At 38.9% G+C, this 19,445-nt stretch overlaps 1 protein-coding gene across 1 annotated transcript in view; it reads left to right on the plus strand.

Moving 5' to 3' along the window:
• Positions 1 to 19,445, plus strand: part of PLCH1 (phospholipase C eta 1) — a 240,005-nt gene that overhangs the window by 172,391 nt on the left and 48,169 nt on the right. The window contains exons 10-11 of the mRNA XM_027113638.1: positions 1,325 to 1,496; positions 6,829 to 6,936. Of these exons, the coding sequence (XP_026969439.1) occupies positions 1,325 to 1,496; positions 6,829 to 6,936 (280 nt within the window). The remainder of the gene's footprint in view (positions 1 to 1,324; positions 1,497 to 6,828; positions 6,937 to 19,445) is intronic.

Here is a 19,445-nt window from a genome sequence, read left to right on the forward strand (position 1 = left end):
TCCCCAACATTGTGACCACCAAAAATGTCTTCAGACATTGACAAATGTCCCTTTGGAAGGAGTGCCACACAGTCACCCCAGCCCCTGTCGAGAAGCACTGCTTAATACACCAAGCATCATTAGACACTGATAGCCTTTTTATAAACAGATTGATAATTTAAAAATCCATTGCTAGAACTCCCTGATGTGACTGCGCAGACAACTCAGGGTTGCTAGTCTGCTGTTTTTCTCTTTCTAACACTCTGGGGTAAAACCCATGTGAGGACCCAGGAGCAAACAGATTATAGTCCGGTAACCAAACCAACCTCAGTCACAAAGGTTCATCTCTCGTGTTACCTCTGGCATCAGGTTTACTAATGAGGATAGAATGTAATTTCAGGAGGTCACAACCTGTATTGTGGAGTTTGTGCTTCTCATACAAGCGCATAAATAAATTTTTTTCTCCATATAGACATATTACGCAAGTTAAATATTGGTTTGTCTATTCCAGAAAAAAATATATTGCCTAGTACTTCAGAAGATATGTGATGGAAACTAGAAAAAAAAATGAAAATAAGCCTTAATTTGTTTTTCTGAGGAAAAAACAAAGTCAAAAGAGGAGTAAGGTCATGGAATCTTTGCTGGTTCCTAAGGCTGTCTGTACTAATTGCTCCATTGGGGTCTCACATTCTCTGCACAGATCCCTGAGTGCTGGAGGAGAGTGAATGCTTGACTTTGTTTTTTCCTTTCTGAAAGTAAAGACTAGTATGTAATTCTATACAAATGATTTTGAAATGCCTGACACAGGACACTATAAAACACAAAATTCCATTGTGTTATTTTATCCTCAATAGTAATTTTCAAGCTGTGTGTTGAATATATATTTTTAGAGTAAATATCTTCATTTAATGATAGTGGTCTCCTAGATGTTTCTAGACTTTTGAATAAACAAGACAAAATTACCTTATGAGTTTTCTTTCTTTAGGTTTCTTATCTCTCAAAATTTTCTCTTTTATTTTTTCTTGTAAAAGAGACAAAATATATGTACTGTGTGTGTGCATGTGTGTGTGAGGGAGAGAGAGAGCTACAAAATATTAGACTAAGTCATCTCATATGGATTGGTATTTTGTTCACCCCTTATGCCTGGTAAAATATATTTGGCCAGAGGAGTTTTTTTTTTTTAATGCATCTCTCATCTTTTTCATTTTAGAAGCATTTTAATTATCACCTCGCTCACAAATACTGTCACTAGGCTTGTAAGAACATAATGAATACAGAATAATTTTCAAAAGTCCCTGTGAGTTGCTGTACTCGACACCTTTACAATGTACTGCTGTTCTCTCAGGTTCCCGGTCATACTGTCTATTGAGAATCACTGCAGTGTCCAGCAGCAAAGGAAAATTGCTCAGTACCTGAAAGGAATATTCCGAGACAAACTCGACCTGTCATCTGTAGACACAGGAGAGACCAAGCAGCTTCCAAGCCCTCAAAGTTTGAAAGGCAAAATCCTAGTGAAGGTAATTACCTCAGGAATGCAATAAAAGGCACTAATGACCTGCTAAGCCCTCCCTCCCTTAAGGACTGAAAACTGGTTTATCAAGAGAATAATAGTCAATATATGAAGGGCTGTCTAGATTTGTGCGTGCACCTTGTTCCAGCTTACTTATAGTCATACCTTCAGAAAAAGCTTGTTACTGACTGGTCATGTATTCTGGGATTTGTTTTTATGAAGTGAGAACCTCAGTACTGTAAATCAAATACTGAATATTTTAGTCTGTAGTAGTTGACGCTGGAGAGGGGTCTGTGTATGGGAGGCCTGGATTACATGTGTCCGTATCCAAAAGCATTTCTTTCAGATTCTTCTCTGCCATTTCAAGCTCCAATAACTGTCTGTCAAAAAAAGTCTTCATGGTTGGTCAGCCTTGGTTATGTAAGTGAGAAGAGCTCACTTCAAAGTGGAGCACACGTTCAGACACTGTGCCCCAGAGGATTCGTGTGTAGGCAGAGGAGCAGTAGGTGAATAGAGTGGCATTTCATAAACAGATCTTCTGAGGGAGAAAACTTACTACCTGAAATGAATATTATTAATGCAAGGAATAGCCAGAAAGACAGCTCCTTGTGTTCTCAGATTGCTGATGTGATTTTATTTAATTCCAGTTAATTTTGTGTATTTGGACTAAAAGCATCTTGGATAGTTGTATTGTTTTGAGACTAAATACCTAAGGAAAAGCAGCAGAGTATTAATGATCAAATGGGGTTATATTTTACTTAAAAAGGGTGTGTACAAAAACCAAATATCACAGAGGAGGCGCAGGAAAGTCAGATAGTGTAATTTCATAGCAAGACTTTAACTGGGGCTTTAAGAGAGGACAGCACATGGGGAAGATGTAAAGTATTCATCTTTAGAATGGGTCAAAACCTGTTTTTTCTATCAGTTAAATGAGAGTTATAGGCTGAATCCATCAAAGGGGTGTCATTGGGCATTTGTACGTGTGAAAGCATTTTGAATAAAAGCTCCAATTATATAATGTGAGAAATAACGTTAAGGTCAATTTTCCTGAAGTCTTGCTAACGCAGTCTCTTGTGGTGAAAACTGATTACTAGGTTAGAAAGCTCAGTGTCAGCTTTATAGCCTTGTAAATATTTCCATGTTCCCAAATGGTCTTTAGCCAAGCGTCAGAAGGTTAAATGCAGAATGAGTCCATCTGATTGAAATACTTCTCATTTGGACAGTGGAACTTAAGGAATATTTGATATGAACTCATTGAATCCCTTGTGCATAACTGGGCTTTGGATCATTGGGCATAGAATGTCCTAGGGCTAATGGGCACCAGGATGAATTGAAGCCAGAAGACCTGAGGCACTCGTTGGAAGGAGTGGCAGCAATGTGGGCTGTGGGTGTTTCAAAGCAGCTGCGGTCCATTTGCTGGTAGTAACCGTCTCCAAACTTTAAGGAGATTTCTTAGATCTCTAGACCAACACACTCCCATTTGAAACAACAAAAAGGGAACTGATTTTCCTAAGTCCCTTTAGCATCAGAGCAATCTGTGATCCAAAAGGCAGCATTTGAATGGCTACTTACCACTTTGGAGATGGGTAAGTTGTTTATTATTATAACTGTAACACACAAACTTTCCAACCTTGTGTGTACACACACACACACACACACACACAGATATATACACTAGTCCCTCATTACCCACAGGATTGGTTCCAAATCCACAGTGCTCAAGCCCCTCGTATGAAATGGCCTAGTACAGTTGGCTCCTCACATCTGCGGATTCAACCAACCCTTGGGTACGGAGGGCCAACTATGTGTGTACGTATCTCCTAAAAATTAAACAAAAATTTGCTTTTGAACAAAAATAATAACGAACTTAGTAATTTTCCATAGGCTCATTACTGGAAGAAAACTTATCTGGTCCAAGCATTTTACTTTTACAGATGTGTCATAGAGCAGTTACCGCTGTCCTGGGGCCAGGCAGCTAAAAGCTAAGAGATGGCTATGGTTCCAGTCTCTAGAAATATTTTCAGTACCATGGAGAAATTAATCTAATTCTTGAGTGTGACTCCCACATGAAATAGTATGTAGATCAGAAGGGGACTCCTAGGTCATTCTTTGTTTACACTGGGCCACTGTTAAGTTCATAAAATTCTACCTAAGTTTATTCTATAATTTTCCTCAGGTGTAACACTCTTCATAAGAGACGTTAAGAAACAATGTTCTGTGGTGTTGCTTTTCTTCCTATCTGCCTGTATAAGGTATCTTTCAAAGACCATGAATGTGGAAAAAGCTGGCAGAAGATATGGCCCTGATATCTTTTTTTTTTTTTTTTCGGTACACGGGCCTCTCACTGTTGTGGCCTCTCCCGTTGCGGAGCACAGGCTCCGGACGCGCAGGCTCAGCGGCCATGGCTCACGGGCCTAGCCGCCCCGCGTCACGTGGGATCTTCCCGGACCGGGGCACGAACCCATGTCCCCTGCATCAGCAGGCAGACTCTCAACCACTGCGCCACCAGGGAAGCCGCCTGATATCTTTTAATGGGATTTTGAAAGGACTGAAAATGAGGGCGCCTTGTGAATACTCTAGATGGCAACTTTCTCTCCTTGCTTCCCCACCTACTGCCACACTTAAGTAAAGGGGATTTGAAGCTTAGTGCCGTATTTATATATCTATAGCTATATATATTCCTGTGGAAAAGAATGTAGTTTTCACTTTGCAGATAGCACATACAAATAAGAAGTATATTACATAGGGATATGAAGGCAAATTAAATACCACCTTTTTAAACCTATAACCATCCTTTTGTAAGTTGAAAAAAATATTTAAGTATTCAAATTCTAAGAGTTTGGATTCTTAATATAGATTTTGTTTTCATTACATAAATGATTTAACCAGCTTTAAATTTATCTCTTTGCCAAGCCCTTTAGGTCAAGAGCTTTGGGTATCAGGGAAGATACAGGAAACTGGGAGGGAGAGTTCTCTGAAAATCTGACTGTGCTGGTGGCCCTGTGGAGGGAGGAGAAGTGGATGAGGGGAAGATCCAGAGTGCTGAAGGTGGGCCAGTCATGGTGTGAAGAGCAGGAATATGTAACAGAAGTCACTGGAGCTCTAGTTTAGAGAAGATCAGCCTGGGTAGTAGTCTGGGATGATGTTTAGAAATTTATCATTATATTTGGCTGCCAAGCACATGAACAACCTTCCACGTTTAAAGAATTTCCCCCATCTTCATGCTTTTGCTGTATTCCATTCATTCAGTGGGGTCACTAGGTCCAGCCCACACTCAACGGGAAGGGATTATAGAAGTACATGAATACCAAGAGGTAGGAACCGTTGTGGGTATTTTAGAGGCTGTCTACCACAGTGACCTTGGTCCCTTAGCCACAGAGTCTGGTTCTGCCCTCTCTGCTCCCCAAGATTCTGGGAGTGAGTCAATTTCCTATTAATATACCTTTCTGCTTACAAGTAAGATGCTTTTACTGGTACAGATGATTAGCTGTCCTGGAAGCCCTTATCAGGCTCCTGGGCCATGCCTCCTTCTTCTGCTTTTTATTTAGTTTTACTTTTTCTGAATATAAATTGGGAAATGTAGAAAAGGAGAAAATAACTATCACCCATAATGCTGTTACCCAGACATTCGTACTCCTAATAATTGACCATATTTCTTGCCAGATTTTTTTCCCTGAATTTTTATATATCATTGAGATCATAATGTGCATATAATTGTATAACTTGGGTTTTCTACCATTTTGTTATAAGAATTCCCCCTTGTTGTCCAAAAGCCCCTGATTCCTAAAGTGTGTTGGTGAGTGGTTGCGAGGGGCATGTTCTGGCTGGGCAGGAGTGTCATTGCATTGTCCATAAAAGCAGGTCTGGTCAGTGCAGAGGACACAACCAGCAGGAGAGGAGGGCGCGTTTAACCTGCTCAGGAGAACAAGCTGCTCTAAGGACATGGGATGGGGTGATGCCTGTTTATGACGAGTCATATATTCTCGAACAGAAGCCTGGTCTGATTTTTACTTGTAAATATAGTATCCCTAATTAATTGTATTTAATTGGAAGTCATAAAACTGCCTTTTCGTGAAAGTCTCTTCTCCCTTTGCTTTGCCCCTAATTCAAGCGATCTGCCTTCAAGTCAGTCTGAAGTAATGATTGGCAAGGAGATAACAAATTTTATTTTCATTTTTCTTTTATTTTAAAAAAACCTTTTTACTTTATACTGGAGAATAGTTGATTAACAATGTTGTGATAGTTTCAGGTGTACAGCAGAGTGAATCATTTATACATATACATGTATCTATTCTTTTTCAAATTCTTTTCCCATTTAGGTTGTTACATAATATGAGCAGAGTTCCCTGTGTCCCTGTGCTATACAGTAGGTCCTTGTTGCTTATCCATTTTAAATGTATTAGTGTGTACACGTCAATCCCACACTCCCTAACTATCTCTTCCCCTGCTCCCCGATCCCCATAACCATAAGTTTGTTCTCTAAGTCTATGAGATGTTTCTGTTTTATATAAGTTCATTTGTATCATTTCTTTTTAGATTCCACATTGATATCATACAGTATTTCTCTTTCTCTGTCTGACTTACTTCACTCAGTATGACAGTCTATTTTCATTTTTTAAAAATTATTTTTAACTGTGGTAAAATACAACATACATAAAACTTACCTACCATCTTAACCATTTTTAAGTGTACAGTTCAGCTGTGTCAAGTACATTCGCATTGCCACGTACAGAACTCATTTTCCTGCAAAACCAAAACTCCATACTCATTAAACAGCTCCCATCTTCCCCACCACCCGCTTCCTCCAGCCCCTGGATACCACTGTTTTACTTCCTGTCTCTATGAATTTGGCTACTCTGAGTACCTTATATAAGTGGAATCATACAACAGTCGTCGTTTGTGACGGGCTTATTTCCTTTAGCCTAATGTCCTCAAGGTTCATCCATGTTGTAACATGAGTCAGAATTTCCTTACTTTTAAAAGCTGAATAACATTTTAGTGTATGCATATACCACATTTTGTTTATCCATTCACCTGGATGGTAGACACTGGGTTATTTCCACCTTTTGGCTATTGTGAATTTTCATTTTTCATTTCCTATTTTATTTTTTAACTGAAGTATAGTTGACTAATATTAGTTTCAGGTGTATAACAGTGATTCAATATTTTTATAGATTAGACTCAATTTAAAGCTGTTATAAAATAATTGCTGTATTTCCCTGTGCTGTACAATATATCCTTGTAGCTTACTTTATACATAGTAGTTTGTACCTCTTAATTCCCATACCCCTATCTTGCTGAATTTTCATCTTTAAATTGAGTGTTTTGTTTCATTTCAGGGCAAGAAGTTACCTTATCACCTTGGAGATGATGCAGAGGAAGGGGAAGTTTCTGATGAAGACAGCGCAGATGAAATTGAAGATGAGTGCAAGTTCAAGCTCCATTATGTAAGTTACAGGCTTGGCCATAATTTTTACCCTCTGTGTGCTACAGTAAAAATTGCTGCTGTGTTGGAATCTTCACAGATATGGTGGCTGTAGTGTAAAAAGGATATTTATTGAAAATTACTTTGTGTGCTGGCACAAAGACTCCCAAATGTTTATTGAGTGAGTGAGTCAAGGATTCTTGTGTCCTAGAGTTGGAAGGAATGTTAGTGATTAACCCATCTGACCCTCTCTCCAGGGACAAATTCCCTCCTATTACAGCTTGGTCAAAACTCAAATTGCGGTTGGAAATGTTGCTGTCTGCTGACATAAATGGGCTTTAAGCCCCACCATGCTGCCTGTCAAGGCTGGCTCACAGAACCCAGCTGCAAGTGTGTATGCTTCTCTAGAATGCTCATCCCCTCCCTAAGAGAATGTACCTTGGACCAGAAGATTTCCAAGCTCTTCCAGACACGGATCTCTTGGCTAAATCTTACATTTGCCACATTTCAGATAAAATGGCATAGAATAGTTTGCCACCTGCATGGTGCTTCAGACCTCTGTCCTAGATCAAGGAGTTGCCTTTGTAGAAAAGCACCATTTAGCCTGGTAATCCAATGGAAATGCAAACCTGGGAGAAATGTAAGGCTTAAAGACCTCCCCCACCCCCCATCACTATGGGGGACTAGGACTTCTTGACTTCCCCCACCTTCTATAACTCACATGATTTCCAGGAACATATGACAATCTGAGAGTAGCACCTGCTCATGTTAACTTGTTATAAGGTTTACAATTTCATTTCTACAGAAAAGTAGTATTCCTCTAGATGTCTGGACAATTATTCTACCCTCTAAAAAAAGAGAAATATTGTATAAAATCTGCTAATTTACATTATTGCCCTGAATTCAATTACTACATCATTAAAAAAAGTCTACTCTCTTTGAAATAATAGTAACTGTGATGGCTTCCTATAGGTATTAAAGAGAGCTGGTATTATTTTCAAAGAGGGCAAGGGCTTAATGACAGCTGAAGTCTCAGTAGATAGCTCTTTCTTGGCTTTGATGCATTTTAGAAGGGATGAAGTGGAGAAGACTCAGCCTTGAAGTGAAAAGGAAAAATTACCATCTGTATTAATCCATTGCCTTTTAATAGTTTTTATTAGCTCAATTAAATACCACTAATAGGGCTATGGTTACAGAAAATTAATCTCAAGAGATTTACATAAGTGAAAATATAATTAATATTTTTGTTTCTTTTTTGCTCTTCCAGCTAATTGCTATTTTTATAATTAATTACTTGCTATTATAGGTAATTTCGTTCTTTAAGCTTTATTTTATAAGCCAGATTTTTGTCTCTGAATTTCAATATCTTTGCCTCTTGTTTCCCAAAACTCTTGGTTGCCAGCCTCAGAGTAGTCTATCATTTAGAAGCAAGGAGCAGAGAGTCTTGACTAAGTTATGTGTTTAGCGAATGTAGTTTTTAGTGAAAATGAGTGGTGGAAATTTAGCTATTGATACTATCACAATAGTCATTTGTTGCTCTGAGTAAAACCCAAGTTATTCCAGTTTCTAAATCCACCCAGTAATATAAAATTTCTTCTGATATCGGTGAGCCTCCTAACTTTCTAAGTTAAATATCTACAATTATAAAAGAGAATTAGGTATAGTTTTATGGAAACAAACCAATAAATTCACCTGTGAAAATATCCAACTGGGTTCCTCTCAGTCTTCAAAGTCTCTTGGTTGATGTCTAGGAACCCAGATAGGTTGAGAGTTTACAATGTGATTCCATAAAGATAGCCATGATCTTTCATTTGGATTCTTTGATTTGGGCCTAAGTGAAAGTGGAGAGCACCTTACCTGTAACATTTTACAGGTGTCTCTTTGTTAGACTTTAGGAGAGAAAATATATAAAGAAATCAACATTCTAGTGGAAATATATAAGGTTTTTACTCATCTTTTTCAAATCTTTTTTGTCTATTTTTGAGCTCTTCTGAGAAAAGGCAGTGCTGTATTTAGAAAGCCAAAGTGTTATCCCGTAATCAGTCAATTTCTAGTTCTGTTGTCAGCAGAGGGCTCAGATGCCTTATCTGAGTGTTGAACGTAAATTGTCTGATCTAAATCGAGTGTCTGATCATATTTCTGCAAAGGCGGATGTACTGTGCATAGTTTGTGTGAAACCAATAATTACCTTAGAGGAAGTTCTTAACCTCAGTTTTAAGTTAACAGAATGTGGTTAGATTTATAAGTTATAGATATTGCAATAATTATTGCAATAAATAAAGATTTTCAGCTTAGCATTCGCGAACACTGGAATGCTAGCTGTCATGGGGCTTATGCAAGATTCATTGGCACATTCAAAAGATTTTGATGGAGGAGCTCCTGTTGGAGATGCACCAACATGCTGTAGATGTTGGGGCATATATCAGTAAACAAAACAGACAAAAATCTTTGCCTTCGTGGAGTCTCTGCATTGGTGGGAGAAGGGAGGATAGACAATAAGTAACGTGTAGTGTACTAGGCAGTGGTAAGCGCTAAAGGGAAAAAGGGAGGGAAGAAGTGTAGAAAGTGTGTGTGTAAAGGGTCTGTTGACATTTTAGATGGGATGGTCAGGAAAGGTATCACAGAGAAGGTAACACCTGAGCAAAGACCGGAAAGAGGCGAGGTTAGCCATGCTCATATCTGGGGTGGGGTGGGAGGTTGTTCCAGGCAGAGGGAGCAGCAGATGCAGAGGTCAGAAGCAGGATCTGTGGCTCGCCCAGCTTTACCCTGTTCTTTACTCTGTTCTTTACGTTAGAACAGAGAGGGAGGCAGGACCCTCACGCTGGCCTTCTTACTCCTCCTAGTCTACCATCAAGCTGAGGGATTCAAACCACACCGAAAGCTTTTGCTCTTTTAAGAAATGCTTTCTTTTGAATTAATTGAATCCTTTAAGCTTCTACCTCATTAATCTGAGGCTTCAGCCATAGAGAAAATCTGGCTCATACTGTAATAAGCCATAGGTAAAGCCGGTGTGTTCAATGACCCAAGAATCACACAACTCAAAGTCTCCGGGGACAGCTTCCTTTCAACCACAGCACAGTAATCTAACAAATTTGATTCAGTGGGGCCAGCTCACCATTATTCATTTTTATGGGGTCCTCTAATGTCAGTGTGCCTTACAGACTTTCCACCCCACTGGTTCAACCTCACTGATTTTTTCCTCTTCTGCTGAGCTATTCAGTATCTTGTTCCTTGCACTCTCTGAATCTGGGTTCAGCCAGCTTCTTAGGCACAAATATCAAGCTGTCTGTCTCCTATATGAAGCTCATCCCGTGAACACCAAGCCTTCCAACAAGTTTAAACAAGCCCTAGTAGAGTAACATGTAACCACTTTTTGTGTTATGTTAGTACCCTAAAACCATTATTCACTCTGCATGTCTCATACTAAATACTTTAATAGTTTCCTCCCTCCCTATTACCTTAGATTAACCTTCTTTCCTAAGTTATTCATTTTATGATTTGAGCCATTTTAAGGACGATTATGAATCTTGTTGGTTTAAGACTTGTCAGCACTCATGGAAAGGATGAGCTACCTCATGATGTTGTGAGGTCCTGTTCCTCGGTAAACACCCACGTGCCGGGCATGCTGTTTCATCCTGGTGACAAGGGGTGAGGAGTGGAAGGTGAGCTGAAGATTCCAGTTGTTTTCTAGTATATGATACAATTTCTTCCTCCCTGCCCTGCCAGAGAGTTAAGGTAATGAACATTTAAGGTCTAATGTACTGTATGTATTATTGATATGTGTATGTACATATTTCCCTTATATTTCAAAGTTATTATCTTCTGAGAATTATTGCCGAGAACTCAACTATCCCTGTTGTTTTTTTAAGTTAATTTTTATTGGAGTGTAGTTAATTTACAGTGTTGTATCAGTTTGTGCTGTATAGCAAGGTGAATCAGCTATACATACACATATATCCACTCTTTTTTAGATTCTTTTCCCATATAGGTCATCACAGAGTATTGAGTAGAGTTCCCTGTGCTATACAGTAGGTTCTTACTAGTTATCTGTTTTGTATATAGTAGTGTGTCTATATCAATCCCAGTCTCCCAATTTATCCCTCCCTCTTTCCCCCTTGGTAACCATAAGTTTGTTTTCTACAACTATTTCTTGTTGGTAATATGTCTTTCCTTTCTATTCTAGCTGTTCTGTGACTTCACTATTAAATGACTAGAAGTAGGTTTATTTTTCTTAGCACTCCATATTCACTTCCTACTGGAGAACTCATGTTTTCTTTCATTCTAGAAAATTCTCAACAGTTTTGTTCTTTAAATATGTTTTTATGCCATTTCATCAGTCTTCTTTTTCTGGAAGTACTATTAGATTTAGGTTAGAATCTTACTTTATTTTCTATATCTCTTAATTCTTTAATGTTTTCTTTTTTTTCGGTATGCAGGCCTCTCACTGACGTGGCCTCTCCCGTTGCGGAGCACAGGCTCCGGACGCACAGGCTTAGCGGCCATGGCTCACAGGCCCAGCCGCTCCGCGGCATGTGGGATCTTCCCGGACCGGGGCAAGAACCCATGTCCCCTGTATCGGCAGGCAGACTCTCAACCACTGCACCACCAGGGAAGCCCTAATGTTTTTTTTATGTCTCTGCTGATTCTGGGTACTATATGTTTACAGTATTATTTTCCAATTCATTAATTATCTCTTTGACTACATCTGGTCTAGAGTTTATCCCAGCTATTCTTTTAATTTCAATGACTATATACTTGATTTACAAAATTTTTATTGTTTTTTTTTTCGTAGACACCTGTTCTTATTTTACTGTTTGGCTTCTTAGTTTCTTGTTCTTTTTATGGAGCTATTTCTTTATATCTTTGAGCATCTAAACATACTTATTTCAAAGTGAAAGAGTGAGTTTCCTTTCCATGTGTTGATGTTTTTAGCACTCCATCTTAGCATTAGTTTTTCCACATGGGTTTTAGAATTTTGGGTTGAATATTCAGTTTTGAGTGGAATGTTTTTTCCCCTTCCATTCTCCTTCTTTCTATATTTAACCTTCTTATCTAGTGGTTTTGGGATTGCTTCTACTTGAACACTAAGCACCCCCACCCCCATGGCACCCACACATATACACACAGCCCACCTGTGCCCCAGGTTCCTAACCAGACCTTACATTGATTGAGAGTTCTCTGCCACTAGAGATGTTGAAGATATTACCCATTCAGTCACCAAGCAAACCAGCACTTTGTTTGTCTTCTTATTCATTCTTACCTCTTTTGATATTAAATTTTGAATCTTCCTCACAATAGTTTTTTTTTTTTTAATGTTTCCTATTATAAGCAAGGATCCCATTCCAGCTTTCTTCACCACCTTGGTTTCATGTTGAGAGACCAGCTCTAATCTCCCACAGCATGTGGAACACTTTTAGTTTCTATTGTACTAAAAGATATAAATTCTTGGCCACCTTTGCCCTCTGTGAATATGGAGCTCAACTACATTTATGATCTGCAGTGATCTTGTTTATTTTATTTCGACCAAGATTATGATTTTTCTCTTTGTTAGTTCTTCTGTCATTGCAGCAGTGGGGGACTTTAAAGCATGAATGTACATTGTCATATATAAACCCACATGTATGTACAGATGCACAAACCCAGACTTACATTCATTTTGGACAGTATTTTTTTTCTTTTAATGTATATGAAGAATGGTTGCTCTAATAACATTTAAAAGTGTATGCTTGGGCTTCCCTGGTGGCGCAGTGGTTGAGAGTCTGCCTGCCGATGCAGGGGACACGGGTTTGTGCCCTGGTCCAGGAAGATCCCACATGCGACAGAGTGGCTGGGCCTGTGAGCCATGGCCGCTGGGCCTGCGCGTCTGGAACCTGTGCTCCACAACGGGAGAAGCCACAACAGTGAGAGGCCTGCGTACCGCAAAAAAAAAAAAAAAAAGTGTATACTTAACAGCTCTGAAGAAACATTACCTTTTGCTATTTTTCTGACATTGTACTATTATTTTTTTATACCTGAGCTAAAATCAGCTTTTAAATATGAAACACTTGTTGAACCCTTACTAGCACCAGCACTATGCTAAGGACTTTATACTTATAGAATTTCATTTTATTCCTATGGCCATGGGGATGGAGTTGAAACTATCATTTCTGATGTTTTACAGATTAGGAAAATGGGGTTGTGCTAGATAAAGTAATTAATCTAGTGATTAATTTAGAGGAGGAAAATTATATGGGCCATCCTTGCTCTCAAGCATGATATTTTATATGACCTCTCAGATTTATGTCTTTTGGGGAGTTCATATAGCTGGAGAGACACACTTATCACACTGGCAACAAATAATAACAAACTTGACAAATTGTTATGTCATGTGGAATTGACTTAAGAAAATGTGAATTCAGAGGAAAGAGAGCTGAGGGTAGCCTGGAATACCCAGAGTAGGTCAGATGACATACTGGGTAGCAGTCATCAAACACACAGGCTTTGGAGCCTAGGTCAAAGCCTGGCTCTGCCACTCTAGACCTGTTTCTTTATCTTCATCTTCTAAATGGACATCAAAATAATACGTCAAAATCTTTTTCTGGCTCTCTGACCTGGCTACCACCTTCATAAGTTGCGTTCACACTCCTGGGAAGGGGTTGTCCCAGTTGGCTCTGAACTGTTGTAGGAGTGTCCTCTCCTGGCTGACATTGACCTCTGACCTGGAGAAGGAGCAGGTCTACAAACCTAGGGGACTCTCATGACCTTGCACAAATACATTGTGTGACTGGCCATAATATCTTGAGAATCTTGAAGTCATCCATTTTATCTCCTTATCTTCCTGGGGATCTCTACTCTTTAAAAAAGCTATTACTACATGAAAAAATCTTGAGACAAACAGAAAGAATAAGGGTTCTAAATTCTGATTCTTACTGACAGCAACTAAATTAATAGGCTCTATATTATAAGAATAAGCAATTTATTTTTAACTTTTATTTTATCTTGGAGTACAGTTGATTCACAATGTTGTGTTAGTTTCAGGTGTACTGCAAAGTGATTCATTTCACAGAATTAGAACAAAAATTTTTACAACTTGCATGGAAATGCAAAAGACCCTGAATAGCCAAAGCAATTTTGAGAAAGAAAAACGGAGCGGGAGAAATCAGGCTCCCTGACTTCAGACTATACTACAAAGCTACAGTAATCAAAACAATATGATATTGGAACAGAAACAGAAATATAGATCAGTGGAACAGGATAGGAGAACAGGAGATATATATATATATATATATATATATATATATATATATACATACACACACTCTTTTTCATATTTTCCATTACGGTTTATCAGAGGATATTGAATATAGTTCCCTGTGCTATACAGTAAGACATTTAGATCTTCTGCCCAATCTTCTGTTTAGATCTTCTGCCCAATTTTTGATTGGGTTGTTTTTCTGATATTGAGCTGCATAAGCTCCTCGTATATTTTGGAGATTAATCCCTTGTTGGTTGATTCATTTGCAAATATTTTCGCCCATTCTGTGCGTTTTTTCATTTTGTTTATGGTTTCCTTTGCTGTGCAAAAGCTTTTAAGTTTAATTAGGTCCCATTTGTTTATTTTTGCTTTTATTGTCATTACCCTAGGAGGTGGATCAAAAAATATCTTAAGGCAATTTATGTCAGAGAGTGTTCTGCCTATGTTTTCCTCTAAGAGTTTTATAGTATCCCAGGCTTATGTTTAGATCTTTAATCCATTTTGAGTTTATTTTTGTGTATGGTGTTAGAGAGTGTTCTAATTTCATTTTTTTACATGTAGCTGTCCAGTTTTCCCAGTACCACTTATTGAAGAGACTGTTTTTCCTCCATTGTATATTCTGCCTCCTTTGTCATAGATTAGGTGACCATAGGTGCATAGGTTTATCTCTGGATAAAATAGTATGGAGGTTCCTTAAAAAAACTAAAAATAGAGCTACCATATGAGCCAGCAATCCCACTCCTGGACATATATCCAGAGAAAACTATAATTTGAAAAGATACATGCACCTCAATGTTCATAGCAGCACTATTTACAATAGCCAAGACATGGAAGCAACCTAAATGTCCATCAACAGAGGAATGGATAAAGAAGATGTGGTGTATATATAATAAAATATTACTCAGCCTTAAAAAAGAACAAAATAATGCCATTTGCAGCAACATGGGTGGACCTAGAGATTATCATACTAAGTAAAGTCAGAGAAAGACAAATATCTTACATCACTTATGTGTGGAGTCTAAAAAAATGACACAAATGAACTTATTGACAAAACGGAAACAGACTCACAGACATAGAAAATAAACTTATGGTTACAAAAGGGCAAAGGTAGGGGAGAGGGATAAATTAGGAGGTTGAGATTAACACATATGCACTACTATATATAAAATAGATAATCTACAAGGACCTACTGTATAGCATAGAGAATTCTACTCAATACTCTGTAATAACCTATAAGGGAAAAGAATCTGAAAAAGAATAGATATATGTATATGTATAACTGAATCATATGGTAGCTCTATTTTTAGTTTTTTAAGGAACCTCCATACTGCTCTCCATAATGATTGTACCAATTTATATTTTCAGCAACAGTGTAGGAGGGTTTCCTTTTCTCCACACCCTCTCCAGCATTTATTGTCTGTAGATTTTTTGATGATGGCCATTCTGACCGGTGTGAGGTGATACCTCATTGTAGTTTTGATATGCATTTCTCTAATAATTAGTGATGTTGAACATCTTTTAATGAGCTTTTTGGCCATCTGTATGTCTTCTTTGGAGAAATGTCTATTTAGATCTTCTGCCCATTTTTTTAAAATATATTTTTTATTGATTTATAGTTGAATTACAGTATTGTGTTAATTACTGCTGTACAGCAAAGTGACTCAGTTATACATATATATATATATATATATACACTTTTTTTCATATTTTCCATTATGGTTTATCAGAGGATATTGAATATAGTTCCCTGTGCTATACAGTAAAACATTTTTGTTTATTCTGTATATTCCAGTTTGCATCTGCTAATCCCAAACTCCCAGTCCAACCCTCTCCCACCCCCCTCCCCCTTGGCAACCACCAGTCTGTTCTCTGTGTTCCTGATTCTGTTTCTGTTTCATAGATAGTTTCATATGTGTCATATTTTATGAGTGATATCATATGGTATTTGTCTTTCTCTTTCTGACTTTCTTCACTTAGTATGATAATCTCTAGTTGCATTCATGCTGCTGCAAATGGCATTATTTCATTCTTTTTTATGCCTGAGTAGTATTTCACTGTATATATGTACCACATCTTCTTTATCCATTCATCTGTCGATGGACATTTTGGTTGTTTCCATGTCTTGGCTATTGTGAATAGTGCTGCTATGAACATAAGGGTCCATGTATCTTTTTGAATTATAGTTTTGTCTGGAGTGGGATTGCTGGGTCACGTGGTAATTGTATTTTTAGTTTTCAGAGGAACCTCCATACCATTTTCCACAGTGGTTCTGTCCCTTTTTTTTTTTTTTTTTTTTGCGGTACGCAGGCCTCTCCCGTTGCGGAGCACAGGCTCCGGACACGCAGGCTCAGCGGCCATGGTTCACGGGCCCAGCCGCTCTGCGGCATGTGGGATCTTCCCAGACCGGGGCACGAACCCATGTCCCCTGCACTGGCAGGCGGACTCTCAACCACTGCGCCACCAGGGAAGCCCTCTGTCCCTTTTTTGATTGAGGTGTTTGTTTTTTTTGATACTGAGCTGCATGAGCTGTTTGTATATTTTGGAGATTAATCTCTTGTCAGTTGCATCGTTTGCAAATATTTTCTCCCATTCTGAAACTAATATAGTATTTTAAATCAACTATACTTCAGTTTTACAAAAAGGAATAGTGACTTCTCCTGGTTGGAAATATAAGCCATTCTCATCCTCTGCCATAGTTGTATAAATTTGACTTATTATGTAGTAAAGGAATGAAATCATTATTTAACTGAAGAAAACAAAGGAAAATGATTATCATAAGGGTTAAGTTAAGTTCATACTCTGTAAAGAACTCAGAACAATGCCTGGCACATAATTTGCACTCAGTAAATGTTAGATACGATCTATAAGAAGAATAGCAGCTGCAGCATGATTATCGCTAATGTAAGTCCTGAGCTGGTCCTTGAGCAGAAGAAGGTGTTTTAAGGGAGCTAAAGGAGCAGGCAGGAGACAGGAGAGGACAGAAGTAAATGCGCAGCCTCGGATGGCTGAGAAGCAGCTGCTCTTCAGCCCAAGACACTCAGGTGGCCAGCTTGGAGAGCTCTAAGGCACTCACAAAGGGCAGCTAATATATTATCCTTCCTGTCTGCAACTCTAACCCAGAGGGGGAAAAAAGACATTTTGGGACAGTGAGATATTCCAGTGTTTTGTTTTTCGTTTTTAAAGCAAAGGCCCCAACTGTGGCTGCACATTGGAATGACAGGGGAGCTTTCAAAAATCCCAATGCCCTGGTCCTCACCCAGAGATCCCATGTAATTGGTCTGGGATGGGGCCTGGAATTTTGCCACATGCCCCTGGTGATTCCAGTGTGCAGCCCAGGTAGAGCACCACTCTGCATGGTGGTAGAGAGAGTCCCTCATTAAGGGGCAGCCCCTCCAGCCCACTCCCTCCCCTTTCCTGCTGCTTCCCAGCCTGGAAGTGGTCAGCCCTCTCTGTTTCCAGTGATCTTTTCATTTCACGCTGGAGACAAAACAAGAATGTGTTTTGTGTTTGACTTATTTATTTGTGGTTGATATTCCTAGATCATATTTGCGTCTCAGAAATGGGAATTAGGAAGCCTGATTGCGGCTCAGGTGGAAACTACTCCAGACCATATTGAAGGGCTGCTGTCCCCTCCCCCCAACTCCAGCTGCAATATCCTCCCTCTCCCACCGCTCAGGGAACAAAAGAGCAAGATGCTTATGGCTTTCAACTGTGGTCCCTGCTGCAGCAGCACGGTGGCTGACTCTTGCCAGGTTAAGTGTGTCGCAGCTTTTTTTCAGTAGTGCTATTGGGTTCCAGGGCCAAACGATAATATATTAATGAAACCTCAGCCACACATTTATTTATTCTTGTGCTGTAAATCACAAGGAAGAAAAAGATCAACAGGCAGAAATATCATTCCTTCAGCAACTCCCAGCGTTGAGAGGATGTAAGGTGAATAATTATAGCCTTTGTGTTAAGCATTCATTATTTCACCAGCACCAGTGGGTCCGGCTTTGTATCTTTAGCCTTGTTTTGCTGACGCTGAAAGTGTTTGGGCATAACTGCCACGGTTCATTTCCTCACTGTCTCTGACTCCTCATGTGGCCCTGAGCCAGGCAAGGAAACTGATGCTTACTTATTTGGGGCATTTGTGCGACACCAGGCATGCTAGGTGCTCTTACACACTTTCTCTTTTGGATCTTTCAACACACGTGCTCCCTGCCAGGCTCTGGGTCACTTGAAACGTGTTGGGAGTTTGAGACCTGGACTTCCTTTCTCGGATTCACTTCTTTTTTAAAGAATTTTATTTATTTATTTACTTTTGGCTGCATGGCACGTGGGATCTTAGTTCCCCGACCAAGGATCAAACCCTCGCCCCCAGCATTGGAAGCGTGGAGTCTTACCCACTGGACCGCCAGGGAAGTCCCTCTTGGATTCACTTCTGACCTTAAGTGAAACCTACTATTGTATATTTTTCTACAGAGGGATTGTGATGCTTTATTTCCCAGATGTCCTGTAGGAATAAAGATTATTTAAAATATGATTAATTTGACTTAGGAATTTATCTTTTTCTGTAACAGTAGAAAAGGGATGACTGCAGCACTGTATGGTGAAGTAGACACAGAATTTTGAATTGGAAGTCTTAGGTCCCACCTCATCCACTTCATAGGCATGTGTGTCTGGACAAGGTGTTGAATCTTTCTGCCTCTGCATCATTATGAGTAAAATTTGGCTAGTCTTTTTAACTTTTTATTTTATATTGGAGTATAGATGATTAACAATGTTGTATTAGTTTCAGGCGTACAGTAAAGTGATTCAGTTATACATATACATGTAGCTATTCTTTTTCAAATTCTTTTCCCATTTAAGTTGTTACATAACATGGAGCAGAGCTCCCTGTGCTATACAGTAGGTCCTTGTTGGTTATCCATTTTATTTTATTTTATTTTTTCAATTTTCTCTATAGTTTATTAATAAATAAAAAGTTTTTTTTTTTTAAAAAAGAGAAGCATCATAATTTGGCTATTCCTACTGCCTTAAAGGGTCTTGGGTGGTTCAAAGTGTTGTTACATGACAGTGCTTTGTAAGCCTTAGCACAGCATATAAAGTCTTAGTTGCTTTTTCTGTGTTTCCCGGTGCTCTTTTCTCCATGTTCATATAGGTTACTCGTTCTCATAGATACTGCTTTGCTAAGTGTTGCTCATGTTGGAATGCCTTTACCCCACTCTTTGCCAGATTATCAGCTCTTATTCACACAGCCCATTGTAGAAGGTTGATTTGTGGCCGGCGAAAGATATGTCCAAGGCCTACCATCT

The sequence above is a fragment of the Aethalodelphis obliquidens genome, unplaced genomic scaffold (genome assembly GCF_003676395.1).
Source record: "Aethalodelphis obliquidens isolate GAN/ISIS:26980383/991018 unplaced genomic scaffold, ASM367639v1 scaffold1, whole genome shotgun sequence".
Lineage (NCBI taxonomy): Eukaryota > Metazoa > Chordata > Mammalia > Artiodactyla > Delphinidae > Aethalodelphis > Aethalodelphis obliquidens.